General features: G+C 42.8%; 1 protein-coding gene across 3 annotated transcripts; it reads right to left on the bottom strand.

Annotated features, from left to right (window-relative positions):
- Positions 1 to 1684: 1684 nt before the first annotated feature.
- Positions 1685 to 24905, bottom strand: SMIM9 (small integral membrane protein 9). 3 transcript variants are annotated; one of them, XR_003567041.1, is made up of 5 exons: positions 24571 to 24905; positions 23595 to 23830; positions 18027 to 18159; positions 4037 to 4132; positions 1685 to 1846 (listed from the first exon to the last, which is right to left on the bottom strand). XR_003567041.1 is itself a non-coding variant. In XM_027838965.1 (4 exons), exons 2-4 carry the CDS (start codon positions 23767 to 23769, stop codon positions 1819 to 1821), a joined length of 276 nt encoding a protein of 91 aa, XP_027694766.1. In that variant the 5' UTR covers positions 23770 to 23830; positions 24571 to 24901; the 3' UTR covers positions 1685 to 1818. The 3 variants fall into 3 exon arrangements, 2 of the variants coding, with proteins under 2 accessions (XP_027694766.1, XP_027694765.1); XM_027838965.1 differs by lacking the exon at positions 4037 to 4132 and having other exon boundaries at positions 18087 to 18159; positions 24571 to 24901; XM_027838964.1 differs by lacking the exon at positions 4037 to 4132 and having other exon boundaries at positions 24571 to 24901.
- Positions 24906 to 26384: the final 1479 nt, after the last annotated feature.

A 26384-nucleotide genomic window follows, 5' to 3' on the forward strand; every position in this document is an offset into this window, starting at 1 on the left:
AGGCTGAGACTCTCATGCCCACCGTCCTTTCAGGGTCACCTGACCTCCCCCATTCAGAGGCTAAGCTTTTCTCATGCCCAAAAGGCTGAGAATTTCTCATGCCCGCTTGTCTTTAGGGGAGTCACCTGACCACCTTAGTCCCCATTCAGATACTGAGAACATCTCATGCCCAGAGGCTGAGACTCTCATGCCCGCTGGTCCTCACGGGCGTCACCTGGCCTATATGTGATTTATCTTTAATAAACTTTTTCTCTGGCTGGAAGAAGATTTGGGTTGAATTCATTCAGGCAGATCTGGTGCTGCGATCTTGAGGGGGTCCGTTTGAGCACCCCAAAACCTCTACACCTCTTCATCACCACAACAAAAAGAGATGGGCATTTCATTTTTCCATGCCTAGAGTTTTAGCTCATAGGATCCTACATCTAGAATTGGGAGGAACCTTAAAAACCATCCAAGTCAGCCCCTTCATTGGACAGAGTAGGAAACTGAGGCCCATGAAGGTTAATGATTTTGCCCATGGTCACATAGCTAGAAAGTGGCAGAGTCAGGATTCGAACCCAGGTCATCTATACATTCTTATTTGCCTGCAAGGTGAGCAGTTTGATAAGTCTCACTCTACACTCCCCCCCATTAACATAACAAGATGATCAGATAGATGTCTTTATCAGAAGGGGCACCTTCCATGGAAGTATATTTGGGCCCTAGCCCCCTGCTGAGAGCATTTAGGGATATCTCCTGGTTGGTCTCCAGGGCTTGGGGTCACCAGACAACTGACAGTCGGGGACTCTGGTCGGAAGAGCCCCCCTTCCCCTTGGTTTATGAGAGAAAGCTTTGAAGTGTTTTTCACCTTTTCCCCTGAGTTTTTTTTCTCTCTGACCACTGTCCTGCATGGGGTGGAAGGAGGTTTCTCCCTTCTCCTTCCTCCCCCAGGAGCAGAGAATGGCATATTGTCAGAGAAACAATGATCAAGTCAATCTGTGCTTGCCTAGACAAGCCTGAGAAGGTAATTGCGGTACTCCCTCCCTCTCCCCCTCACCTCCTGACTTCCTTCAGATTCCTTTTTTTTTGGGCCCAGGCCAGAGACTGGCATTCCTCAGAATGGATTTTCCATGGAAGTTCAAGAGTTCCCATGTGATCAAGAGTTCGCTGGGCTTCCCAGAGGAAGAAGGCTTTCTGGAGAAGAAGAGCCTTTTCCCAGAGGGTCCCTGCAAGCTGGAGTACTAAAGCCAGGGAATGAGGGGACAAGAAATCTGGAGCTTGCCAACCCTCTTTGTTATTGTCATGAGATGCTCAGATAGCACAGGTCTGAGAAAAATGAGGAGTGTTTAGTCAATGGCCCCCAAAGTGGCTTTACCTTCCAGTGGGAGCCTAATGGTCAGTGCTCCCATACGTCCATGGGCTCCTCTGAGTGCTTTGAGTTTTACTGTGGTTGAGAAAATCCAGGCTGTCTCACATCTAGTACCTAGGTTGTCCATACAGGTGTTGAGGAAACCCAGACCGCCAGCCATACCCACACTTCATTTTAGAGATTTTCCTAGAAAACACTAAGTGGGGGGGTGAAGAGCCTAAGAGAGAAACTGACTCTTTGGAATCAGTCCCCTAGGATCACACCTGATCTGTACGAAACTCTAGCCATGGTTTACACACTCAAAACTCTACTCAGGAGAAACGGAAGCCCAACAAATTTATTTTCAAATATTGAATTTAATGCAGAGAATTGAAAGACATTATAGCCTTACAACTGTTTTCTTTGTTTGAGGACCCAGGAAGACAAATTTGGACTCTGCAGTGAACTTTGAGAAATTTTCTGGGATATTCTCAGGAGCTTCTATCTTCCACAAGAATCCTGGGGAATGAGATATGAGACATGGTGAGATATGAGAGGTTGTTCAAAGAGAGACAAAAGGAAGCTGAGCAAAAGAAAAAGACTGCGGGCTAGAAACAGGTGAGGAATAGGACTATTCTCCTCCCCCCCCCCCCCAATCTAGCATCCCTTTTCCTACAGGTGCATGCTCGAATTGAAACACAAAGGAGATCAGCAGGAAGAAATTCAACACAAGGAGAGCTATACTCAAAGATTAGAAAGACTGTCATGTGGAAGAAGGCTTAGCCTTGTCCTGCTTGGCTCCAGAAGGCAAAATCAGGAATAATAATAAACTTTCCTCCCAACTGGCCATCTCATACTAGAAGGGCCTGAAGTAAACCGATAACTTTTCCTAACAATTTCTTCAGTGGATGGTTAGTTCTAAGTGGATTCTGGCCTCCAAAAGTAAATGGTAGCCCCCAAGGCAGGAAGGTAAAATGACCAGCCCTTTGGGCTCCAGCTCTTTCATTCACTACCTGTATAAGCAAATGACTCTGCCTTTCTGCCTCATCTGCAAGCCACTTCCCCCACCACAAGCTCTCACTCTGCTCCCAGCCAGCTGCATGGAAAAAATGGCCTGACAATCACAGATTTGAAGATTCTTTAAGAGCAGAGGACACTTTCTTTTTTTTTTTTTATTGCCTTCAATTCATTTTTTTTCTAAATAGTATTTTATTTTTTTTCCAATTACATGTAAAGATAGTTTTCAACATTCATTTCTGTAAAATTTTGAGTTCCAAATTTTTCTCCCTCCCTCCCTCCCCTCCCCCCCTCCCCTCCCCAAGACAGCAAGTAATCTGATATAGGATATACATGTACAATCATGTTAAACATATTTCTACATTAATCATGTTGTGAAAGAAGAATCAGGGGGCAGCTAGGTGGCGCAGTGGATAGAGCACCAGCCCTTAAGTCAGGAGGACCTGAGTTCAAATTCGACCTCATACCAAACACTTGACACACTAGCTATGTGACCCTGGGCAGGTCACTCAACCCCAATTGCCTAAAAATAATAAAATAAAAAGAAAGAAGAATCAGAACAAAAGGGAAAAGCCATGAGAAAGAAAAAAACAAAAAACCAAAAAAAAGTAGAAATAGTATGCTTCAATCTGCATTCAGACTCTATAGTTCTTTCTCTAGATGTGGTTAGCATTTTCCGTCACATCTTTTGGAATTGTCTTGGATCGCTGTATCAGAGGACACTTTCTGCATCACATGACCAACAAGATGGAGAACTAGGCATTTCTCTGATCCTTAAGACCTCTCAAACTTCTTCAAAATAAAAATTGTGCCTTGAAGATTCAAACTCCAAATGGTAGAAATTTGTTCAATAACCAAGGGACAATGTTCTGTGTTGCTGCACCAGAGAACTGAAGAATGAACCAACAGCATATGGGGTTGAGGGTGGAATGTGTGAGGAATGTGCAGAACTCTACTAAGCTTGAGGGAAAGAGCCCAGCATCCAGCTGGGGCCAGCTCTGTCCTAGAAATCACTTGGGGCAGAAACCAAGGCTGGTGAACCATGAAGGGTTCACCAGCATGGAAGTGCTGAATGAGCAGCATGGGAAAAGGCGGAGATATTTTGACATCCGGCCTCCAGAGAAACCTGTGTTGAGGCTTAGAGTTGGGAGAGCTGGTTCAGGTGTGAAAGAATTCACTTAGACCTTCTCTGTAACCATTGGGAGCTTTATTGGTGCAAAAGCAGAGGGCTAGCTCTGGAAAGAGGACTAGCAACTTACAGAGGGACAGGGACAGTTTTATAAGGACAGGATGAAGAAGATGGTTGCTTACAAGATAGTTTTAGAAGTTTTATGGGGGTTAAAGATTAGAGACAGGTCAAGAAAGGATTTTATGGCATAGAATGAGGGAGACGAAGGGAATTCTCTATGGTTTATAGGGCATGAGGGCACAGGTTAAAAATTAAAGGACAGGGGGAACATAGGCTAAGGGATACAAAAGCAATTCTTTTGGTACCAGTTCAAGACAAGGGGGAAAGGAATTTAGGGCGCCTTTCAAGTTACAGAATAAACTGGGGTTTCACAAAGTCCTGGAAAAGCAACATTAATATTCTCTTAACCTTTAGGGCACTGTATGTCTTTTGCTTCACCTCCATCAAAGCAGAGGGAGTCAGAAAGTTAGTGTAGGAAGAAAGACATGTGTACAGAGACCCACCTGTGGTGAGGGCTGTTATGTGTGGCTCATAGGGAGGCAAAATAGACATCTCCTACCTCTTCTTCCTCCACCCTTCTCCAAGAGAGACTTTCATTCCTGCCAGGAGGGGAAGCAGAAGGTTGGAACTGGAGGCCACCACTCTTCTCTCCTCAGAGAGAGGGGGTACCAGACTAGAAGCATATCTATCTGCTCCCTTTATATATTGTTCTACTAGGGGATATGATTGAGTTCCATCTAACTTATGATCCCTTTGACATTTCTGGGGAAGAAGGGGACCCCAAGTTCTATATCCAAAGCTTGATTCCTTTCCCACTGAATACCAGTTCCACAATGAGCACACATAGTGAATAACAAGGAAACCCCTTTATCCAAATCATAAAAAAAAACAGAAATCAGAAAAGGTATACGTAGGAGGACATATAATGGACAATACAAAGTGAATGAACTCTCCTATTGGGAGAGTAACTCAGCCCAGTTGAGACAGAGAGGGTCCTGGGTCTCAGCCAAGGGGAAACTCCCTGCAGTCTCTAGGGACATGATGGAGGCTGCTGGCTCCTGTCAAGTCTTCCCAGAGTCTTATTCTCCCTTTAGCAACCTGAAGGGAAGTTGGCCTCATCCATCTTTTCTCTCCAAGCTTGAAGCCAGAAACGCTTGAAATGACTTGAAGCTTGAAGAGTCCTGAAGAAAGCTGGTGCTCCAAAAGTCCCAAAAGGGACTGGCTTTGAAGAGTCATTCTGAGGGGACTGTTCCTTGGAGAATCCTGAAAGGAAATGGTGAAGGCTGGAACTCCCTGGCCTCTCACCAACTCTGCCATCCTGCCCCTCACACAGGGCAGGGCATTCATCTACATCAATAAAGAAAGAGTCCCATACCAATGGACTTTGGGACAGGAGTTACATGGGCAATAGGGGAAAAAAGGGGGAAAAGACTGAAATTACCAAACATCTCAGGAGAAATAAAACTCAAAGACCCTGAGCATAAGCAGATAAATCAAAAGGGAAAACATTAACAGCAGAAGGCAATCTGGTCTAGTAGAGTTCTGGCATCTCTGAAGATAAAGGAAAAGAAATCAACATTGGCTAAACAGAGCAGAGGACCTGGAGGATTCTGAAGTGCACATGAGACCACAGCCAGATGTTCCTGAATGGTTTTAAAAAAGAAATAAGAATTGTGAGAGCAGAATTGATGGCCTGCACAGCAGACATAATTGGCAGAATAGAAAAACTGGAATCCACAGTGCCAAGCCAGATCAAAGAAACAAGAGAGAGGATAAGTAATTAGAATGCAAATACATGAAAGCGAAAGATCATTTGGAAGAAGAAAATGTAAAAAGCAATAATGTTCAAAGAAAGCATGATCTTCATACAAACAAAAATACTGATCTCAAAAAATTCTAGGTCTTCTAAGAAGAACATAAATCAAAAAAACCCTGAATATCATAATGCAAGAAATAATACAAGAATACTGCCCAGAACTCCAGAACACAGAAAAGAGTAGCTGGCAAAAGAATACATAAATAGCCTCTAGGAAAAAAACAAAAAAACTCTAACTTGCAAACTCCAAGACACTGGGTGGTTAAATTTAGCAGTTCCATTGAGAAACAACAAATACTTTGAGCAACTAGGAAAAAGACCATCAGATATAAAGGAAAGGAAATTCTAATAACAAAAGACTAATCTCCACCCACCAGAAAACGTTGGAGGGAATGGAATGCTTTCTGAAGAGCAGGGGCATTCAGGATACAGCCTGGGGTGACCTACTCTGTAATTATCAAAAGAGGGGAAAGATGGATATTCAATAATGTATTTAAAACATTTCTAGGAAGACCTGAAGAGGTTATTTGTTTCTCAAACATCCTGGACAACAGAAATACAAGAAAGGTAAAAAATACAGCAGCCAAGGACAACAACAGCACCACCAACACAATTATAGAAACTATTAAGAGATTTCTGTCTAAATGTACATGAGAAAACAGGGGTGAAAGCTGAAAAAAGAGGAACGTGATTCATATGTACAAAAATATTTATAACAACTCTTTTCGGGAAACTGTGTCATTCCCAGGTAGGGTGGCCCTGGGCAGTATACTGAGAAAGAAGGAAGTTCAGAAGCCAGCAGCAGGTGTGTGGCTCAGACCTCAGCAACAGAGCCTGATATCAGTTTCAGCATCTAGCCGGGCCAGCAGAGGAATAACCAGGACAGGAACCCCAGCCCAAAAGGAAACCTACAATCTTGCCCCTTTGAACCAGTAAGCTGGCTGCTAGGGGCTGAGGCCAGCAGCAGTAGTCACTCAGACCAGGTCAGAAACTTGCAGAAGTTAGACCAGCGGGGCAGTTGCCCCTGGTAGTCCTTCATCAGACCACTACGGAAGCACTGAAAGCTTGGAGCTCCCCCGTCTGAGCTGGTCCTAAGATTCTGGAATACCACAACACTCAGTACACCAAGAAAGTGGCAACAGGGCCAGCCCAGATCTTCCCTTCAGAAGTGCACAGAACTTAGCCCTAATGAAGAGGTGTAGAGGTTTTGGGGTGCTCGGACCCCAAGATTGCGAAGCTGGGCCCTGCCAGAATGAATTCAACTCAAATCTTCTTCCAGCCAGATAAAAAGTTTATTAGAGATAAAACATATAGGCCAGACTCTTAAGGAACCTGAAGATTAGTAATGCCAGTAGAGAAGGCATGAGACAGTCTCAGCCTTTTGGGCATGAGAAAATCTCAGCATTTGAATGGGGTCCAGGGTGGATCTTATATACACTAAAGTAACTTTGAGTGGCCAGAGGAGGGGGCTGGGAAAAGGGTCCAGATGAGAATTCCCATTGGAAGGTCTGAGAGATTGAATAGACAATGGGAATAGATAATGAGAGGGACTGGAAGGAAAAAGTTTGAAAGGCATCTGCATAAGATCAAAAGGTGGGGCTAGGGCTTTCAAAGGGAGATAAGGGGAGTCGCTAAGGAATCTAAAAGTTTAAGGGTTTTCTGGGGTCTGTAAACAAATGGGAGCCAAATTCCTTTGGTGAAAAGGTGCAAAGGTCTTGGGTTCTGAAACTGAACGATATCCCATCACTAACATCAAGTCCAAAGTCACGAAATAAGTTGGAAGAATGGGCAAATGAACAAACAACAACAACAAAAAAGAATCCCACTATAAAAAGCTAGTAAGTTGACAGGGACACTCAAGATACAAACCCAGAAAAAGAGAATGACTCCAAAACATCTACAAACAAAGCCCGAGGGGGGAAAAACCCCCACAGCTTGGGCACAAATTCAACTAGAATTCCTAGAAGAGATGAAGCAAGAATTAAAAAGAGGTATATGTATCTATATTTGTATCTACATCTATATCTATATCTACACACACACACACACACACACACTGACAGCTATGGGAGAAAGAATTGGAAAACAAATTAACAGCTTGGCACAAGAGGTATAAAATCTTGATGAAACAATAAATTTCTTCAAAATTTGAATGGATGACACAGAAGTTCATAAAAACAAATTCAAAAGACTGAAAAAATAGACGAAAATGTAGATATCTCATAAGGAAACATACCTGCTCCTTCACATCAGAGAGGTAGGAAATTACTAGGACTGAATTATTGTCTACATAACCAGACAAAAATATCTGTAATGGATATTTTTGCTTAGTTGGTTTTCTTTGTCACAAGAGAAGGTTCAGTTAGAGAGTGGGGATGGGAAATAATTGTGTTATAAAGTCATTAATACTATATTTTTTATTTTTTAATCAGCAAAAACCCTCCTTCTCACTCTCCCATTCCAACCCTCTCCCCGTTAAAAACAACAACAACAACAAACCAATTACAAACATGTATAGTCAAGCAAAACAAATCTTCACATTGCGTGTGTCCAAAAAAAATTTGTTTCATTCGGTATTCTAAGTCCCTCACTTCTCTAATAGGAGGTGGGTAATACGTTTCATCATTAATCCTATTGAATCATGGTGGGTCATTATAATGATCAGAGTTTCTAACTCTTTCAAAGTTGTTTGTCTTGTTCTCCTGGTTCTGGTTCGCTCATGTAATTCTTCCTAGTTTTTTCTGAAACCATCCCCTTCATCATTTCTTCACAACACAATAGTATTCTATTACATTCATACACCATAACATGTTCAGTCATTCCCCATTGATGAGCATTGCCCCAATTTTCCAATTCTTCACAACCTCAAAAAAGAGCTGCTATATTATTTTTGGAACATCCTTAGTTAAATTTTTTTTTTTTTTTTGCTCAGGACTAATTCCTCCCCTTTCTCTCCTATTTCTCTGTTGAATGAAATGTACTTCTGTACTCAACTCATGTATGTGTGTGCATGTATGTGTATTCTTTCTTCCTTTGACCAGTCCAGATGACGAGGTTGAAGTGTCAACTACTGCCCCCTCCCCTTCCTCCTTGCTTGTGTAGATGTCTCCTTGTGCACTTTCATTATGTAAGATAATTTCTTCTAACTTTCCTTTCTCTTTCCCCCACCCTGTAATTTCCAGGGTATTGCCCTTCCTCTTAAGATCATCAAGACATAACAGAACCTCCCAGGTCTTGTCTAATTATACTTCCTCTATGGTCCCTGACGGTAACAGGTTCAGAGGGACATGTGGATCATCTCCCCATATTTAAATATAAGCAGTTTATCATTGTTTAGTCCCTTATTATTGTTCATTTATGTTTACCTTTTTATGTTTCTCTTAATTCCTGTGTTTGAACTTCAAATTTTCTCTACTGTTCTGGTCTTTTCATCAGGGATGCTTGGAAGTCCTCTATATCATTAAAGATCCATTACCCTCTGCATCCCCCACCCCCCTCAGGGGAATACTCAGTTTTTATATTCAAGTTTTATTGGGTATGTTATTCTTTTTTTTTAATCCTGCATCTCTTTAAGCTTCTCTTGCACTTTACTTTTGATGGAGTTAAATGCTGTCTTCTAAGAGACTGATGAACTATCTTGTTGGTTCTTGTTTTTTGGTTAGCAGCTTCTGAATTTCCCCACCATTTAGAGTGTAGGGTGAGTTCAGCAAAGACTAGTACTTCTGGTGTGATGACTGCAGAGCCCTTTTCAGGGTTGCTTTCCACCTTTGGTGTCTACCTGTTGCACCTAACTCTCACCTGTGGCTCTAAGAAGCTGTAGCATGCACGGCAGCCACACCCCAATAAACCTCTTTGGCAGACAGGCTAAACCAGGTTGAGGGTAACCAAGGGGGCTCAGGGAGTTAAGGGGGTATCTACCCCAAACATATAAAGACTTGCCCAGGTGGAATGGGTAGATGAGAACAATTTGTTCCAATGGCCATGAAGGCAGGTGAAGCAGGCACTGTGGAGTGCTTAGAGCTTGGTTAGATATTGAAGACACCAAAGTCATCCACTGCACCCTGAGCCATCACCAGTTGTCTTGACAAAAGTCTTGCCACTGGACTCTGATGACTCTGGAAGAGAGAGTGAGGCCAATGACTCTATGCAACTCTGCCTCACTTAAATCCAATTTATGCACTACTCAAAAGATATCACCAGTGCTATTTTACTATTTTTATCTATCTCAGAGTTCTGTGACAACAGGTAAGTGACAAAGCAGCAGGTGCAGATACACTGGGAGCTGTAGTCACAACCCTGCACATAGGTGACCCAGGCCATAGGGTCATCTTCTTACCAGACTGAAGCAGCAGTGGGATTAGGCAGCCCCCTGGGTGTCTGAGTAGCCTTTTTTTTTTTTTTTTTTGAAGATCTCACTGCTCACCCCCTGGTGTGAGGAAGAGACTAGAAAAGATGCTCTAAAAATTGTCTGCTTCACCCAACCTTGGCCTACTTACAGGCAAATGGGGATCTCACCTTGTGTTCAAAACACAAAATAATGTACAAAAACTTTTGCAAAGATGATTCCACTCACCATCAGTACATGGAATGTGTGTGTAATTATGGACAACATAAAATCCAGTAGACCTGAAAGACAAACAGCTCTTGTTGCAAGAGAACTCAGCAAGCATCACATCCAAATATCAGCCCTCAGTAAAACAAGGCTGGCAAATGAAGGCCAGCTTACTGAAGTCAAATATGGATGCATGTTTTTCTGAAGTGGTCGCAGTGAAGGTGAGCACCTAGAGACTGGCTGTAGGTTTTGTAATAAAAACTAATCTAGTCAACAAGCTTGTATGCCATCCAAAAGGAGTGAATGACAGATTCATAACAATACAATTGCCACTTGCGGTAAAGCAACACACCACCATCATCAGTGCCTATGCTCCCACCATGACAGATGGTGAAGAGGTGAAAGAAAAATTTTGTGAAGACCCTCATAATCAATGGGCTGAAAGAGGAAAATCTTATAATTCTGAGTGACTTTAATGAAAGAGTAGACACAGGCTGTTAGACATGGCAAGGAGTCCGAGGGAGGAATGGAGTTGGAAACAACAAAAACAACAGTCACTTATTACCGAAGATTTGTGTGTCTTGTGACCTCATCTGCAACACTGTTTTCCGCTTACCTAAACACAATAAAACTTCTTGGATGCACCCTTGCAGCAAACATTGGCATTTGATAGACTATGTCATTGTTAGGAGAAGAGACAGGATGTGAGAGTAATGAAGATGATGTGTGGTGCAGAGCACTGGAGTGATCATAGACTTATCCTCTCCAAGCTAAATATTTGCATTTGACAAAAGCAGAGGCCTCAAGGCAAGACTTAAGACCAGACGACTTAATGTCAACAGATTAGAGTGCTGCTCCAAGTGGGAACAGTTCATTGCCAACTTGGAGGGAAAGCTGAGCCAACACATGGTTGGCAACAGTGGAGCAGAAAAGGAATGGGCAGCTTTCAGAGATTTGGTGTACAGCACTGTATTTGTTCATCTGGGTCAGAAAACTCACAAACATCAAGACTGATTTGACAAAAATAATGGGGAAATTCAGAAACTGTTAAACAAAAAACAAGAACCAACAAGATAGTTCATCTGTCTCTAAGAAGGCAGCATTTAACTCCATCAAAAGTAAAGTGCAATAGAAGCTTAGAGAGATGCAGGATTATTGACTCAGGAAGAAGGCTGGTGAAATTCAGTTTTACACTGATAGTAACAATCCAAAGTGCTTTTATGATGCCATGAAAGTTATTTATGGGCCAAAGACCTATTGTGCATCTCAACTACTCAATGCTGATGGAGCTACATTGATCAATGATAAGGACATGATCCTGGAGAGATGGGCTAGACACTTCCATAATGTTCTCAACAGACCATCATCATTGACTGTATACTTCAGGTTGAAGCCAATTCCTCTCTAGCCAAATTTCCAACTGTAGAAGAGGTTTTGAATGATATTAGGCTCCTCTCATGAGGCAAAGTGCTTAGTGCTGATTCTATTTCAGCTGAGATTTACAAGGCAAAGGGTTCACTGCTCATGCAAAAGCTAACTGAAATTTTATGGGCAAGAGGTTATCACCCAGGAGTTCAAGGATGCTTCCATTGTCCATCTCTATAAAAGTAAAGGAAATAGATTGTCCTGTGACAATCATGGTGGGAGGGGGAGGTCTCTCTCTGAGTCATTGTTGGCAAAAGATGGTCATCTATCTGAAAGCCAGTGTGGCTTCAGAAAAGGCTAAGGAACGGTTGATATGGCGTTTGCTGCCCTACAACTCCAAGAGAAATGCCAGGAGCAGAACAGAGGTCTGAATATAATGTTTGTCGATCTGATCTTTGATACTATCAGTTGTGAAGGCTTATGGAAAATTATGTCAAAATTTGGTTACGCAGAGAAATCCGTCAGAATTGTCTATCAATTTCATGACAGCATGCTTGCCCGGGTTCTGGATAATGGACTATGGTCTCAAGCTTTCCGAGTCACCAATGGAGTGAAACAAGGCTGTGTGCTTGCTCCCATGCTTTTTAGCATGATGTTTTCAGCAATGTTGTCAATAAGGACAAAAACAGCATCAAGGTCTGTTACCACACTGATGGTAAATTATTTAACTTGAAAAGGCTACGAGACAAGACTAAGGTGGAGGGAGAGTTGGTGCACAACTTTTTGTTCCCAGATGATTGTGCACTCAGCAAATCTGAAGCTGAGATGCAACAAAATATGGATCAATTCTCTGCCACTTATGCTAATTTTGGCCTAACAATTAACATCAAGAAAACAGGTTCTCCATCAGCCAGCACCCGCATCATCCATGCATGGAACTATTATTTACAGCAAATGGAGAAATTTTGAATACTGTGGATAAGTTTACTTACATTGGCAGTATACTTTCCAGATATGTATACATAGATAGTGAGATTGATGCACCCATTGCCAGAGCTAGCTCAGTGTTTGGGAGGTTCCAAAGGAAAATGTGGGAGACAAGAGATATTAGACTGACTACCAAACTGAAAGTCTACAGAGCCATTGTGCTGACCTCATCGTTATATGCTTGTGAAACCTGGACAGTCTACCAGAGCCATGCCAGAAAACTGAATTGCTTCCATTTGAATTGTCTTAGGAAGTTTCTGAAGATCACCTGGCAGGATAAGGTACCAGACACTGAGGTCCTTTCTTAAGTTAAACTGTGAAGCATTCAAACTCTACTGCAGAGAGTGCAATTCCAATGGGCTGGCCACATTGTTCAAATGCTAAACATATGCTTGCCTAAAAGACTATTTTACAGAGAACTCACACAAGGCAAGCACTCATATGGTGGTCAGAATAAGTGATACAAGGACACCTTCAAGGTCTCTCTGAAGAATTTTGGCCTCTATTGTGAGACATGGGAGACACTGGCACAGGACCACCTAGCAGGGCATGCCTCATCAAAGAAAGTGCTATTCTCTATGAGTGAAGCAGAATTGCAGTAGCTCAAAAGAAACATGAGATGTGCAAATTTAGAGACATCTCCACCCCAAATGTTCATAGTTACTATTTGTGCCTGACCTGTGGTACAGCCTTCTGAACTCATATTCATCTGATTTGGAACATACTGATGTCATTTTGGTCCTCTTTGAGAATGAAGGAAACAACCAGCCAACTATGTTTCCTTATCTCTTATCTAAGACCTTCCTGGGCTTTGTCATCATTTTTATGGATAGGGAGAGAGTTCTTGATCAAACAAGGGATAGAAATGGTCATAAAAGATGACATGAATAAGTTTGATTACATAAAGTCAAAAATACTTTTCACAAAGAAAATCAATGCAATTAAAATTAGAAGAATAATTAACTTGGAAAAAAAGCTTTGCAACAAATTGCTCAGATTAAGGATTGACATCCAGGATATTTACAAATACATTAAATACAAATACATTAAAAATACATATTAGGCATTCCCTACTAGGATTTTTGGCCAATTCTGAAAAAAAGAAAGGCAAGCTATCAACAATCAAATAATAACAAAAGAAATGCAAATTAATACAACACTGAAGTTCCAACTGACACCTATGAGGTCGGCAAAGATGATAAAAAAGGAAAATTACAATGATTGGAGGGCCATGAGAAAACAGGCATATTAATGTACTCTTAATGGAGTTATGAATTGGTCTAGCTAGTCCAGAAAGCAGTAACTCAAAAAGTCACTGAACTGTGTTTAATCTTGGATCCAGTAAAAGTGCTACTGAGCATATACCCCAAAGAGGTCAAAGATAGAGGAAATGAACCCAGAATGTACAAAAATATTGATCACAAAAAAATTAATTAAAAAAATATTGATCATAGCACTTTTTGTGATAACAAGGAGCTACAAGGTGGTTGACCATCAATTGGAGAATGGCTGAACAAATTGTGATATATAAATGTAATCAAATATTTTTACACCATAAGAAATGACAAAAGTGATCTTTTTAGATAATCCTGAGAAACGTAAAACTGAGGCAGAGGGAAGTGAGCAGAACCAGGAGAGTAATTTATACACTGAGGACAACATTGATAAGGAAAACAATTTCAAAGGACTTAGAAACTCTGATCAATTCAGTGACCAATCACATCTCCAGAAAACTGAAGAGGAAGCAATCTCCTGACAGAGAGAGAGGATGACCTCAAAGAGACATACTTTGCATGCACAGCCACTGGTGCATTTATTTTGCTTCACTCTATTAATTGTTGCAAGGTTTTTTTTTTCCTTTTCTCTCAGTTTTTAATTGGTAGAGTCAGGGAGAGTGGAAGTTAGCAATAATGATGCCCACCCCCCCAAAAAAGAGGTCTACTGTGACTTTTTTTTAATGCATAGAAGAGAACAGCAGAATGTGCAGACCAACAAGACAGGTTGGAAAATAACATGTTGAATGTATCACATGCTTTAAAAAACCAAAGCAGCAAGTGAGATGAAATGGAAAGTCATGGTTTCATGGAGAATCCTCTTTCTGTGTGTTTTTGTGTGTATGGAAACTTTCTTTGTTTTTGATGTTTCAGTTCAGAATAAAAACAATGTATTTTATAAATGATCAGTTCCTCTGCTCTCCAGGGATTACACATACAGCCCCTCCAAATCATAGGCAGCCACTTAGATAATCTGTGAGTGTAAAGAATTCATTACCTTGGGGCCAATCTGGTGATTGAGATGTCATTCTGAGTTTGCTTTTAAGGAGGCTGAGATTGAGAGCATAGGCACATGTGCTCCAACCCTGGAAGGGCCCCACTCAAAGCTTGACTGACTCCAGCAGCCTGGGACCTGCTAGAGTTCAGAGGCCAGGCTCCATTCCACGCCATCCTGAAGCTTTGGTATAAGCCTTAGTGGAGGATAGTTTAATTAACCTACTATGAATAACCTTCTGTTAAAATACAATGTGGCATAGTAGAGTTCTGGGCTTGGAATCAGGAGAGACCTGGATTTGAATTTTGTCTTTGCTGCCTTCCAGTTCATGGGGCCCAGTGACCATGCAGAAGTCACATTAATCTCTCCTGAGTCTGTTTTCTTATCTGTAAAATTGGAATGATAATAATACCAATAGTGCCAACTTCATAAGATTCATCAACTTGAACTGGAAGGGACCTTGGAGGTCAGCTGGTCCAACATCCTTTATTTTATAGATGAGGAAACTGAGGTCTAGAGAGATGAAGCAACTTGACCAAGGTCACCCAAGTAACTAAGTGGCAGAACTGGGATTTGAACCAAGGTTTCCTGACTTCAGATCCAAGATTCTTTTTCTTTGTTTCCCCAAGTTTTCTTTCTTTTTCAAAATTATAACCTTAACAAATATCAACAAATATAAACACTTCTATATATAAAGAACAGAAAAAGAGGATTATGGATGAACCATTAATCTCCATATTTTCTAAATTGTCCTCCAGAGTCATTGTATTGTCAGAGTTCTGATTTTTCAAAGTTGTTTTTTGTTACAATATTGCTGTCCTTTTGTAACTTGGGGCTCAAGAGCATTTCCACAAGACTGTGAAGAATGATTACTGAATGGTCCATATGAGGGGTAGAGTTGGTGAGAGCTTGAGAGAGGCAAAGAGATCCTCCTTCTTCTGGCTTTCAGCTTTGGAAGAGGAGACATGCAGTTCTAGACTCTCTTCAGAGGTTGTTCCTTAAGTGAAGAGAAAGGCTTCAGAAAGAAGCTGACATGTAGAGGAGCAGACACCTCCATTAAGTCTCTATCCTCAGCTTCCTACACTAAAGGCTTTGGGGAGTTTTCCCTTGGGTGAGATCTGGGATTCTCTCTTGGTTGAATTGAGATAGCCCGCTACCAGTGGGAGAGCTCATTCACTCTGTATACTGTCTGGCATATTCTCATCTGTACACCTTCTCTGATTTCTATTTGTTGTCTTTGACAAATGGGTTAATTTGCTATTCACTATGTGTGTTCTTTGTGTAACTGGTATTATTTGGTGGAAAGGGAATCGAGCCTTTGGAGCACTCCTCCATTAAGGAATATCGATCAGGGGTACAGCTTGAATCTCAAAAACAATTTCCCTTGGGGGGAGGATAGATATCATTTGCACTTCATATGCCCTCTCTCTAAGATCAGAGTGGCCAGCCTCTGGCCCTTATCTCCTGCTCTCCTCCTGACAGGAATCAAAGTCTTCCTTGAAGAAGGATGGGCAGAAGAGACTGTAGAGATATCTATTCATGCCTCCCTGTGAGCCACATCTAGGCAGACCCATGTGGATGCACATAATGTGTGGGCAACACACACACAAATGCACATGTGTGGCCATCCTATCTCTAGGAAAGGGCAATAGAGATGGCCTTTAATAAATAAATAACATACACAGTAACAGTCACGTTGTGTGATGACTTATATTGATAGACTTAGCCCTTCTCAGCAATGCAAGGATCTAAGACATCTCTGACAGCCTCATGATGGAAAATGCTGTCCACATCCAAAGAAATAACTATGGAGTTTGAATGCAGATCAAAGCATACTGTTTGCTATTTTTTTCCTTCTGTTGTGTTTTGTTTCCTCTTTCTGGTGGTTCCTCCTATTGGTTCTAATTCTTACTTACATCACTAATGTGAAAATGTTTAATAAGAATGTATATTATAGCCTATATCAGATTGCATACCATCTTGGGGAGGGAGGTGGGGGAGGAGAGGGAGAAAAATTTAAAACTCAAAAGCTTATGGAAGTGATTGTTGATAAATCAAAAATTAGTAATAATTTTTTTTTTTTAGGCAATTGGGGTTAAGTGACTTGCCCAGGGTCACACAGCTAGTAAGTGTCAAGTGTTTTTTGATCTGAGGCCGGATTTGAACTCAGGTCCTCCTGACTTCAGGGCCAGTGCTCTATCCACTGCGCCACCTAGCTGCCCCAAAAATTAGTAATAATTTAAAAAAAGATATTCTGATCATGACGCAGAGGAGCACCTGGCAATTCTGGTGCCCACGGCAAGGATGGTTTACCAGGTGGGTGGAGATGTTGCCAGCTGCTGATGGAGAGCTCACTGCCAGAGACAGAAGCAGGCCAGGCCAAGGAGGGGCTTACCTGAGGGAGGGAGGCCCAGAGGAAATGCATACACCAAAGAACTTATTTCTATTAATACTTCCAGATCCTCATCTTGTCGACCTAATATTCAAACATTCTGACATGCCAAGAGGCAGATGGGCCTAGTGGCTAGAGGACTGGCCTTGGAGTCAGGAAGGTCTAGGTCCAAGAGCCACTCCTGACACATCTGGACTACATATAGGGCCATAGGACATTTCACCTTTCAGTGACCCAAGCAACTTGGAGGTGCTAAGGCATATGCTGACCTGCCTGGGTGGTAGGAATTTCCTTAAAGGGATTATTGCCTCCTAGCGAATATATTTATTCACAAGTTTATAAATGGTTTATAAATCTTCTTCTGGGGCACCCAGAACTGAATAAAATAGTCCAGATGTTCTTGACCAGAGCAGATGACAATAGGGCTATGCCCTGCCATGTTGTGGACCCTATTATGCCTCTCTGAATGCAGTTGCTTGAGATCGTGTTTAGTTGCCCACACAGCACACTGGTGACTCTTATTGAAGGCCCATGAAAACCTCTAGATCTTTTTTTTTCTTTCAGATAAATAGTTCTACAGCTACAACTGTCCCATCAGATTTTTAAAATCTAACTGCCAGATTTACATTTATTCCTGTTAAATTTCATCTTGTGAGGTATGGCTTATTGAGATCATTTTGTCATCGTCACTTGACTATAACAACATCTCTGCCTTCAAAACTTCTCCATAAGACCCTGTCTGAGAGAGACAACTTTCACGGAGACATGTGGCTAATGGGTTTCAACTCCAAGAATGGAAAACTTACTTTCTGGTAAGAAGAGGTATGCTGGGTAATAGTGGCAGCCACCTTGTATTGTCATCGACACAATGGCTCTTTATGGCTAGCTCAGGCTGCCTGTTTTTCATAGCCTCCCTCCCCTTCTCTCCCTTCCTCTTCCCTTCTCTCCCTTTCTGGCTAGAGCCCCTTTGGATGGACTGTACTTCCTCTCTACCCTTCCATCCCCAGCTCTTGTATCACTTTCTTCATGCTTGCACCACACCACACCACACCTCCCTCGGTCTACCTTCTAATGACTCACTCTGTCAAGGAGATAGAGAAACCAGGGCCTTACGTGAGGCAGAAGAGAAAGGATATAATCGCAGAGGAAACCAGAAAAGCATAAATAGCCGACCGTGGAAAGAAGTCCATGACGTTGGTCCAGAGGTCAGTCAGGAAGGAGGACATCTGGGAGCTTCTCCAACTTCCTGTAAGGAACAGAGACACCCTTCATTATGAGAAAGCAGTGGAAGAGTGATGGCAAGGGAGAGGATGGCTGGCCTCAGGAGAAGGAAACAAGACTTGAGTATTGCCTATGGGGTAGGCTCAAGGGAGAGGGGAAGCTTTCCTCACTCAGGGAAAATCTCCTTGACTTATGTTTGGTTTTTGTGGGTGTTTTGTATTGCCTAGTCTCTAGCACAGTGCCTGGTACATAGTAGGTGCTTCAGAGATGATGCCCAACTAAACTGAATTGAATTGAATTGGTTTGCTTGAAATCTTTTAAAAAAAAATGGGAGTTGGGGTGGGGCTGGGAGTGGAAGGGAACCTACACCCAACAGCCCCAGATCATTGGTTTTACACAGGCCTGATGTGGGGTTAGAGGTGTAAAGCTAGATCAGTCCCCCATTTCCTGCCAGCTACCCTGCTCTTGGCCTTCTCTGCGTCCAGCATCCTTCCTTCTCCAGGAAACTCCTCATTGGGAAATTTCATGCTGCAAGGTTGAATCTGCCTGGTCCTCACATCTCCTCAGCCCCCTTTGATTGGCCCCTCTGACTGGAGAGCAGGGCCAGGGGCTCCTGGGTTCCATTTAAGGATGCAGGTCAACACAATCTCTGTACCCTGTACTTCCTCCCCTTGCATCTATTCCTCCCTCCCCATCAGCTTCTTTGTGTGTGTTGATTTTTCCCATTAGATTGTAAACTCCCTGAGGACAAGAACTGTATTTGTATTTGTATCAGCAGTGTCTGGAGCATAGAAGGCACTTAATGAATGTTTACTGACTATTGAGATCCTGGTTTCCCAATCAGTCCAATATTGTTCCCTGGGATATGGCCAGATCCTAGGCTTCTTGATCCCTGCTGCTTACAGGACCCCAGCTGAGTGTGGTACAAGAGAACAAGGTGAGAAAAAACAAAGTCCCTGCCTCAGGGAGTTTCTAGTCTAGGAGGAGGTTTGGACACATTCATAAAAAGAAATGGTACTCATCCACGAACCAGAAGAAAGTGATGCCTCCAATGGAATGTGAGCTCATTCCAGATTGATAAGGCATTGATTGTTTAGGGGCAATGAGGGGGTTCGTTAGTGAGGTAAATAGGACAGAGAAAGGGAAGGAGTAGAAGATTATGGTATTGTAGAATGGTATCATAGAATACCATGATAAAGCTGGAAGAGAGAGATGGAGAGACATAGAGAGAGGAAGACAGAGAGACAGAGACAGAAAGAGAGAGACAGTGACAAAGAGGGAGAGATAGAGAAAAAAGAGACAGAGATGGAGAAAGATAAAGACAAAGAGATAGAAACATAAAGACAGAGACAGAGACATGGAGAGATACAGAAACAAAGAGACACAGAGAGAGAAGGAAAGAAAAGGAAAAAGGCAGAGAAACAGAGAAATAGAGAGAGGGATAGAGAAAGAGAGGGAGAGAAAGAGATAGAGACAGAAATAAAGAGATAGGTTGAGACAAAGAGACACAGTGACTGAGAAAGAGACACAAAGACAGAAAGATAGAGACAGAGACCAAGAGACAAGGAGAAACAAAGAGAGAGATACAGAGATGAAGGGAAATATATATATATAAAGAGAGAAAGAGAGAGACAAAGAGACAGAGACATAGAGAGACACAGAGACAGACAGAAAAAGAGAGAGGGAGAGAGATACAGATAGAGACACAGAGAGATAAGGAGTCAGTGAGACAGAGACACAGACAAAGAGATACAGAGACAGAGACAAAGAGAGAAACAGAGATTGAGAGATAGAAACAGGGACCAAGAGATAGAGAGATATAGAAACTGAAAGAATTAGAAAGAGAGATAGAGAGACAGAGGGAAACAGAGAGAGAGAGATGAGAGACAGAAACAGTGATAGAGACAGAGATGGAAAGAGTGAGAAATAGGATGAGGGAGAGAAAGGTAGAGAGAGAAACAGAGACAGAGAGATGGAGACAAAGACAGAAACAGAAAGAGTGATAGAGACAGAGACAGAGAGAGGGAGAGAGATAGGAAGAAAGAGGGAGAGAGGTAGAGAGAGACAGAGAAACAAAGAGACTGAGAGAGATAGAGACAAATAGAGACTGAGAGAGTTAGAGAGACAGAAATACAGAGAGACAGAGAGAAAGATACAGAGAGATATCGATAGAGACACAGATACAGAGAGATAGTCAGAGAGAAAGAAACAGAGACACAAAGATAGAGCTACAGAGACAAAGAGATAGAAATACAGAGAGACTGAGAGATTGAAACAGAGACCAAGAGACAGAGAGAGATAAATATAGAAATGGAAAGAGTTATAAAGAGACAGTGATAGAAGGAGACACACACACACACACACACACACACACACACACAGAGTTCCCAAAGAAGAAGGATGTGGAAAATTTCTGGTTGCAACACATCCAACTGCAGCAAGACTACAAATAGAATCAAAAGAGCAACTGAAAGCTCACACACCATTTAAGTGAAGAGAACAGTTCTATCCTGAAAGTTCCTCTTTCTTCTTGGAAGATCTGGAAAGTAACTGGGCTGGATAAGATCCATAGAGCTCCAGGACATCCCCATGGCCCTTAAATGGCCAGTCACGCTACCCCATGTACAAGTCTGATCCCTTTACAAAAGGCATCACAATATCTATTACCCCCAAATAAGAGCACCAGCAACCTCTCCAATTGTAGACCAATGACACATTTACAGACTTTGTACAAGGCCTTCACAGCTGGTGTCACTAAAAACAAAAGGAAACAAGCCCTCCAAGCCCCTTGTAATCCCGTGCAAGGAGACAGTTGGGACTGTGCTCCAGAGCCTCAGGGCAAAAAGAGCACCGTATTATCAATTTGGTCATTTTCCACCAGGTCATCCAAAAGCACTGTGACATTAACATTGCCTTTGTTGATTATTGCTAAGCCTTTCATTCAGCTCTACATTGATGGCTTATTCACATGCTGCAAATAGATCAACTAGACCCAAGTATAGTGAAAACATTAGTGTATTGAATGTCCACATGTGAAATTGCTCTCTATTTACAATACGCCACGAGCATAATGACATCGAGCACAACTGATACCAAGCATGGCATCTTTCAGGGAGACAGTTTCAGCCCTTTCTGGTCCTGCCTAGCTTTAAATAGGTTGTCATCTAATTGAAATTGAAGAGGGAGTCAAATTGAAATATCTTTTTCATCCCTTGATGCACACCAATAAGCCCATTCAGTGATCAGTGTAGATTATTCAAGGAAATGGGAGAATCTCTGACTCTATCACTGCAAGATGCAAAAATATGGCAACTACAGAATACCCAGCAAGAAATGACCTGGCTAGAAAGAATTCTAATCATTCTAATAATACATTGGAAACTTCAAACCAAGGTTCTTGGACCTTTCAAATCGAATGCACTCTGCCGCAGCAGCTTCTGAAAAGATGTGATTCGGTGAGCTATTTTCTTTCTTTCTTTTTTTTTTTAAGGCATTTGGGGTTAAGTGACTTGCCCAGGGTCACACAGCTAGTGTCAAGTGTTTGGTCTGAGGCTGAATTTGAACTCAGGTCCTCCTGACTTCAGGGCTGATACTCTATCCACTGCGCCACCTAGCTGCCTGTCTGTGAACTATTTTCAAAAGGCTTTAAAAGTCTTGAAAGTGGCCAGTGCTTATCCCTGGGAGGTAGTGGAGCAGTATAGGGAGTTATGGTTGCAGAATCAGGAAGACCTGGGTTCGAGGCCCAGCTTTATAAGTCTGGGCTCACCTCTCTGAGTCTGTTTTTCCCACCCCACCCCCATTTGTAAAATCTGCTTTTTCGAGATTCCCCATCACTGTAGGAGTTGCTTGGATTGGAGGCCCTCAGAAGGCCCAAGCACCCCTGGAGGTAAAGTTGCTATGACTCTGGGAGCTCTGGAGATTGCCCCTCAGCTTCTGCCCCATGGCCTCTTCAGAACTGCTGCTTCCTGATCTATATCTTACCACTAGACCCATATGGCTCTGGAGGAGAAAGTGAGGCTGGTGACTTCTAGCTAAAAGAACCATGCTCAATCTCATTTGTCCCACAGACAGCCTGCAAGGTCCCCATTCCACAGGGACAGTATGTCTCACTCAGGAAGTTTTTCCTGATATTGAGCAGAACCCCATCTTATATCTATATGATATAAGATATATCTCTTGTCTGGTGCCCTTCTGATGCTGGAAGTCAGCTCACTGGTGCCCCTAGAAACTGGGTTCCCAAGAGTAAAACTGGGAAAGTAGGAGGCCAGAAAATGGTAATTAAAGTTCATGGAGATCTGTGGTGACAGATGGAAGTGTGGGGGGGGGGGGTGGAGCAGAGAGATTCAGAGCTGCTCTAGGGAAAGCTTCTCAATATTTATGGGGTATGTAAACACTTTTTCCTCTGATGAAAACCCAGTGAGTATCCCATGAGATTAGAGATGAGATTGCCTGGCTTATCCCATGGACAAGTGAGGCTATGACTTGTCAATCAGCATGTCCATTACTTTTGAATGGCCCCTAATGCTTGGACCAAGTTGGGAACTGAGAAAACAGCAAGCTTCTCTCCATGTAACTTGCTCAACTCCCAAATCTTTACAGTGTCTATAGTGCAGGCTTTGGAGTCCAGAACTGGGAGGTCTATGTGTTTATAATTTGTCCATAGCAAGGGAAAGAGGTTCACCTGGTCTTCCCTTCTCCAGGGTTTGATTCAGCTGGGGAAGGCCTGAACTTGTCAACAATGACCCCTCAGTGACCATTTTAGGGTCCCTTACTCCCATCCTGCCTGTCCTCTTAAAAGCTGGAAGCCTTCAGGCAGTTCCTGGATAACCCCAGTCTCAGTCTGTACAAACACACAGTTTGAGGAGCATAGGGAAAATGAAATCAGCCTTTCTAACCAGGCCAGCGATAGAGCTCTGAGGCCTGTAGTCAGGAAAACCTGAATTCAAATCCATTCTCCGATAGTTACTAGCTGTGTGACCCTGGGCAAGTCACTGAACCTGTCTGCCTCAATTTCCTCATCTATAAAATGGTGATAATAACAACAGCACTCACCTCCCAGTGTTGTTGTAAGGATTAAATGAGATAAGATTTATGAAGTATTCATCACAGTTCCTGGCACATAGTAGGTGCCATAGAAATAGTAACTATTATTATTATTTTTATTATTATTATTATTATTATTATTATTATTATTATTCCCTTCTGCACCCACTGACCCCATCTATGAGCTGAGACATGCATCATGACTCTGAACCAGCCCAGCCTATAGATCATCATGGATTTGAAATGAGAGAAAGCAAAAGCAGTGAACATAGTGGGGAGATAGTTCGGCCTCGGTCTTCTGAGGCAAGCTGCACTGCCCTGAGGTCTTTGTCTTGCCTAATCACACTACAATTAGAGACTCACTCAGGACTTTTTGGGCTGTACCATAGTTCTGGTCAGTATAAAAGGCATACTCACCAGTCTTGAGAGACAGGATCTGTCTCAGGAGTGGCTTTCGGGCCACTCTCTCTTTGAAACCTGTGTCAAAGCTTGGCGGTGGCGAATGGACAGCAGATTCCATGTAGGGGTAGCAACAAATCAAGATGGTCAGGTATAATAGCAGAAGGCAGTTGTTGATCAGAAACTGCCTCATGTTTATCCTCTTGACATAGGCTCAGTTTCCTCTCAAGTATGGCATAGGCTGTTCTGTTGGTCTGAAAAGAGAAAATAATTGCAAAAGATTCCTCCCTAATTCTATATGTACAAATTTATAACGCCCTGGAAGCACAAAACATCTCATCTAGGGGCAGTTAGGTGGCACAGTGGATAGAGCACCAGCCCTGAAGTCAGGAGGACCTGAGTTCAAATCCGGCCTCAGACCAAACGCTTGACACCTACTAGCTGTGTGACCCTGGGCAAGTCACTTAACCCCAAATGCCAAACCCCCCCCCCAAAAAAAAACATCTGATCTGGAAGAGGCCTTAGAGATCTACTCCACTCACTTTGCAGATAGAGAAACTGAGGTTCAGGGGAGAAGGAGAGGCTTTAGTGGCTGAAGTCCCATTTGGAGACTTGTGTCACATAATCATGCCAATCAGTCTTTTGGGGGAAATTCTCATATCCTCAATTTCTCTAGGTGTGTTTGTGTTTCTTTTGTTAGGTCTGACTTTTAGGTCAGTCTAAAGGGTTTCCTGAATTTTGATACTGTTTGTGACACTCTGTGGCACCTGTGTGGCCTTGAGCAAGTCAGTGCCCCCTCCCACCCCCGGGGCCTTGGGGCTAGACTAAATAGTCTCTGAGGGCACTTCCAGCTCTAAAGCTCGAAGCCTGGGAAGTGGTTTTTCTTTCAAAGTAGCAAAGAGCTGAGTGGGCAGGTGGGTGCTGAGTAGGCACCATTTCCCAGCAGGCCTCCCCTTCTTCCCCTTCCCCTATCTTGGAGATGAATGGCACTCACCTCAGTAGTGACTTGGAGTGATAAGAGCTCTCCCAAGACAAGGTCTGATGGTGGTCTTCCTCTACCCTCAGGTCCTCTCCCACTCTGGCTCCAGTTTGCCCTTGAGCTTTGTGAGGTCATTGACTTTGTTACCAAACATTCCTGTGTTGCTCTGACAACAGAGCCTAAACAGGACTGAATCCCAGCTAGGTGAGGCTTGCCTCCTTTCACACTGTACTTTCCAAGTAGGGGATTCATTCATTTAGTGAATTATACTCAATTCACTCTCCTTTCAAGCTCTTCGACCACAAAGAGAAGCCAGTGTCCTCTTTCTCAACAGGGATCCCCTCCTTATCCCCTAGTGTTTCAGCACAGGCTTGCCCAAGACATATTGGATGTATCCTCACTCAAACTGTTCCCCCCTTCATTTCTGCCTCACCAAATCCCCCATGGCCTTCAAGGCCCAGGTCAGATGTCTCCTCCTCCAGGAAGCCCTCCCTAACCCTTACCCCTGTCAGTCAGGAATATTCTTTTAATCCAAAAGCCACTCCTGAGACAGATCTTGACTCTCAAGACTGGTGATTATGCTTTTAACACTAACCAGAATTATGGCCAAGTCCAAGAAATCCTGAGTGAATCTCTAATTGTAGTGTCGTTAGGCAAGAGAGTGACCTCAAGGAAGTGTAGCTCAGTCTCAGAAGATGGTGCCCCCTACTATCTCCTCACTGTTTTTGCTTTCTTGCATTTCAAATAAATTATGATCTCCTATCTGGGCTGGTTCAGAGTCATGATGCAGGTCTCAGCTCTTAGATGGGGAAAATGGGGTCCAGAAAGGCATATAATCAAAGCCCCTAGTTGAGAAGAAACTGAGGGTGTAAGAGGGGAATAGCCTTACCCTAGGTTCCCCAGGCAGTAAGTGGAAGCACTTACAGACTGAGGCAGCCCTTCAAATAACAGGTTCAAAAAGAACCTGGTTAGGCACTCTGAGTTCTGCATATAGAGCTCCATGGTAGGCCCCAGATTATTCCTCATCTGGCTGTTTGAGCATCTTCCTTCAGGGAGAGCCCTGGGACACGTAATAGCTGCTGAATATTCTTTCTTTTTCCCTAGGTTTGGAGTGAAGTTGTGGAGACTTGAGGGCTGCATGCTAGGATACAGTCATGGGTCAGTCTTTGACAGGATGAGGGTGTGGGTCTAATTTCACATGAGAGATAGTGGGGAAGAATCCAGAAGACAAAAAGAGGGCCTGGCCTGGCAGAAGACCAAGGCGGGGTGATTGTCCTTGTTAGCACTGAGTGATGACTTGGGGATGACCATTCTCCTCTGAGGTAGAGAGGAAGGTAACAAACTATTGCTACTGTAGCCCCAAGTCCACTCCATGCTTTCTAACGTCTCACACTATCACACATGGGATGTATCTAAGAAACTGCAGGGAGTACAGTTTGGTTGGGCCAAGGAGTGAGAAGTCCAGTGAGATGAAACGGAGAAAGTTGGTTAGAGTCAGATTATTAAAGGCCTTGAATGCCAAGCTAAAGAATTTAGACTTTCTCTTTGACCTGGGAGTCCTGCATTTTGGCTATGATGTTTCTAGGACTTTTCATTTTATGGTTTCTTTCAGGAGGTGACTGGTAGATTCTTTCTATTTCCGCTATGCTCTCTGGTTCTAAGAGAGCTGGGCAGTTTTATTTCTCGAAACATAATGCCTAGGGTGTTTTTTTGGTCCATTGATTCTTACTTTTTTTTTTCTCCCCAATCTAGTTCCAGGCTTTGGAGTCTGGAGCTGGAAGGTCTATGTGTTTATAAACTGTGCAAAGAAGGGGAAAGAGGTCAATTGT

This window comes from Vombatus ursinus, unplaced genomic scaffold (assembly GCF_900497805.2).
Source record: "Vombatus ursinus unplaced genomic scaffold, bare-nosed wombat genome assembly UNPS02014831.1, whole genome shotgun sequence".
NCBI lineage: Eukaryota > Metazoa > Chordata > Mammalia > Diprotodontia > Vombatidae > Vombatus > Vombatus ursinus.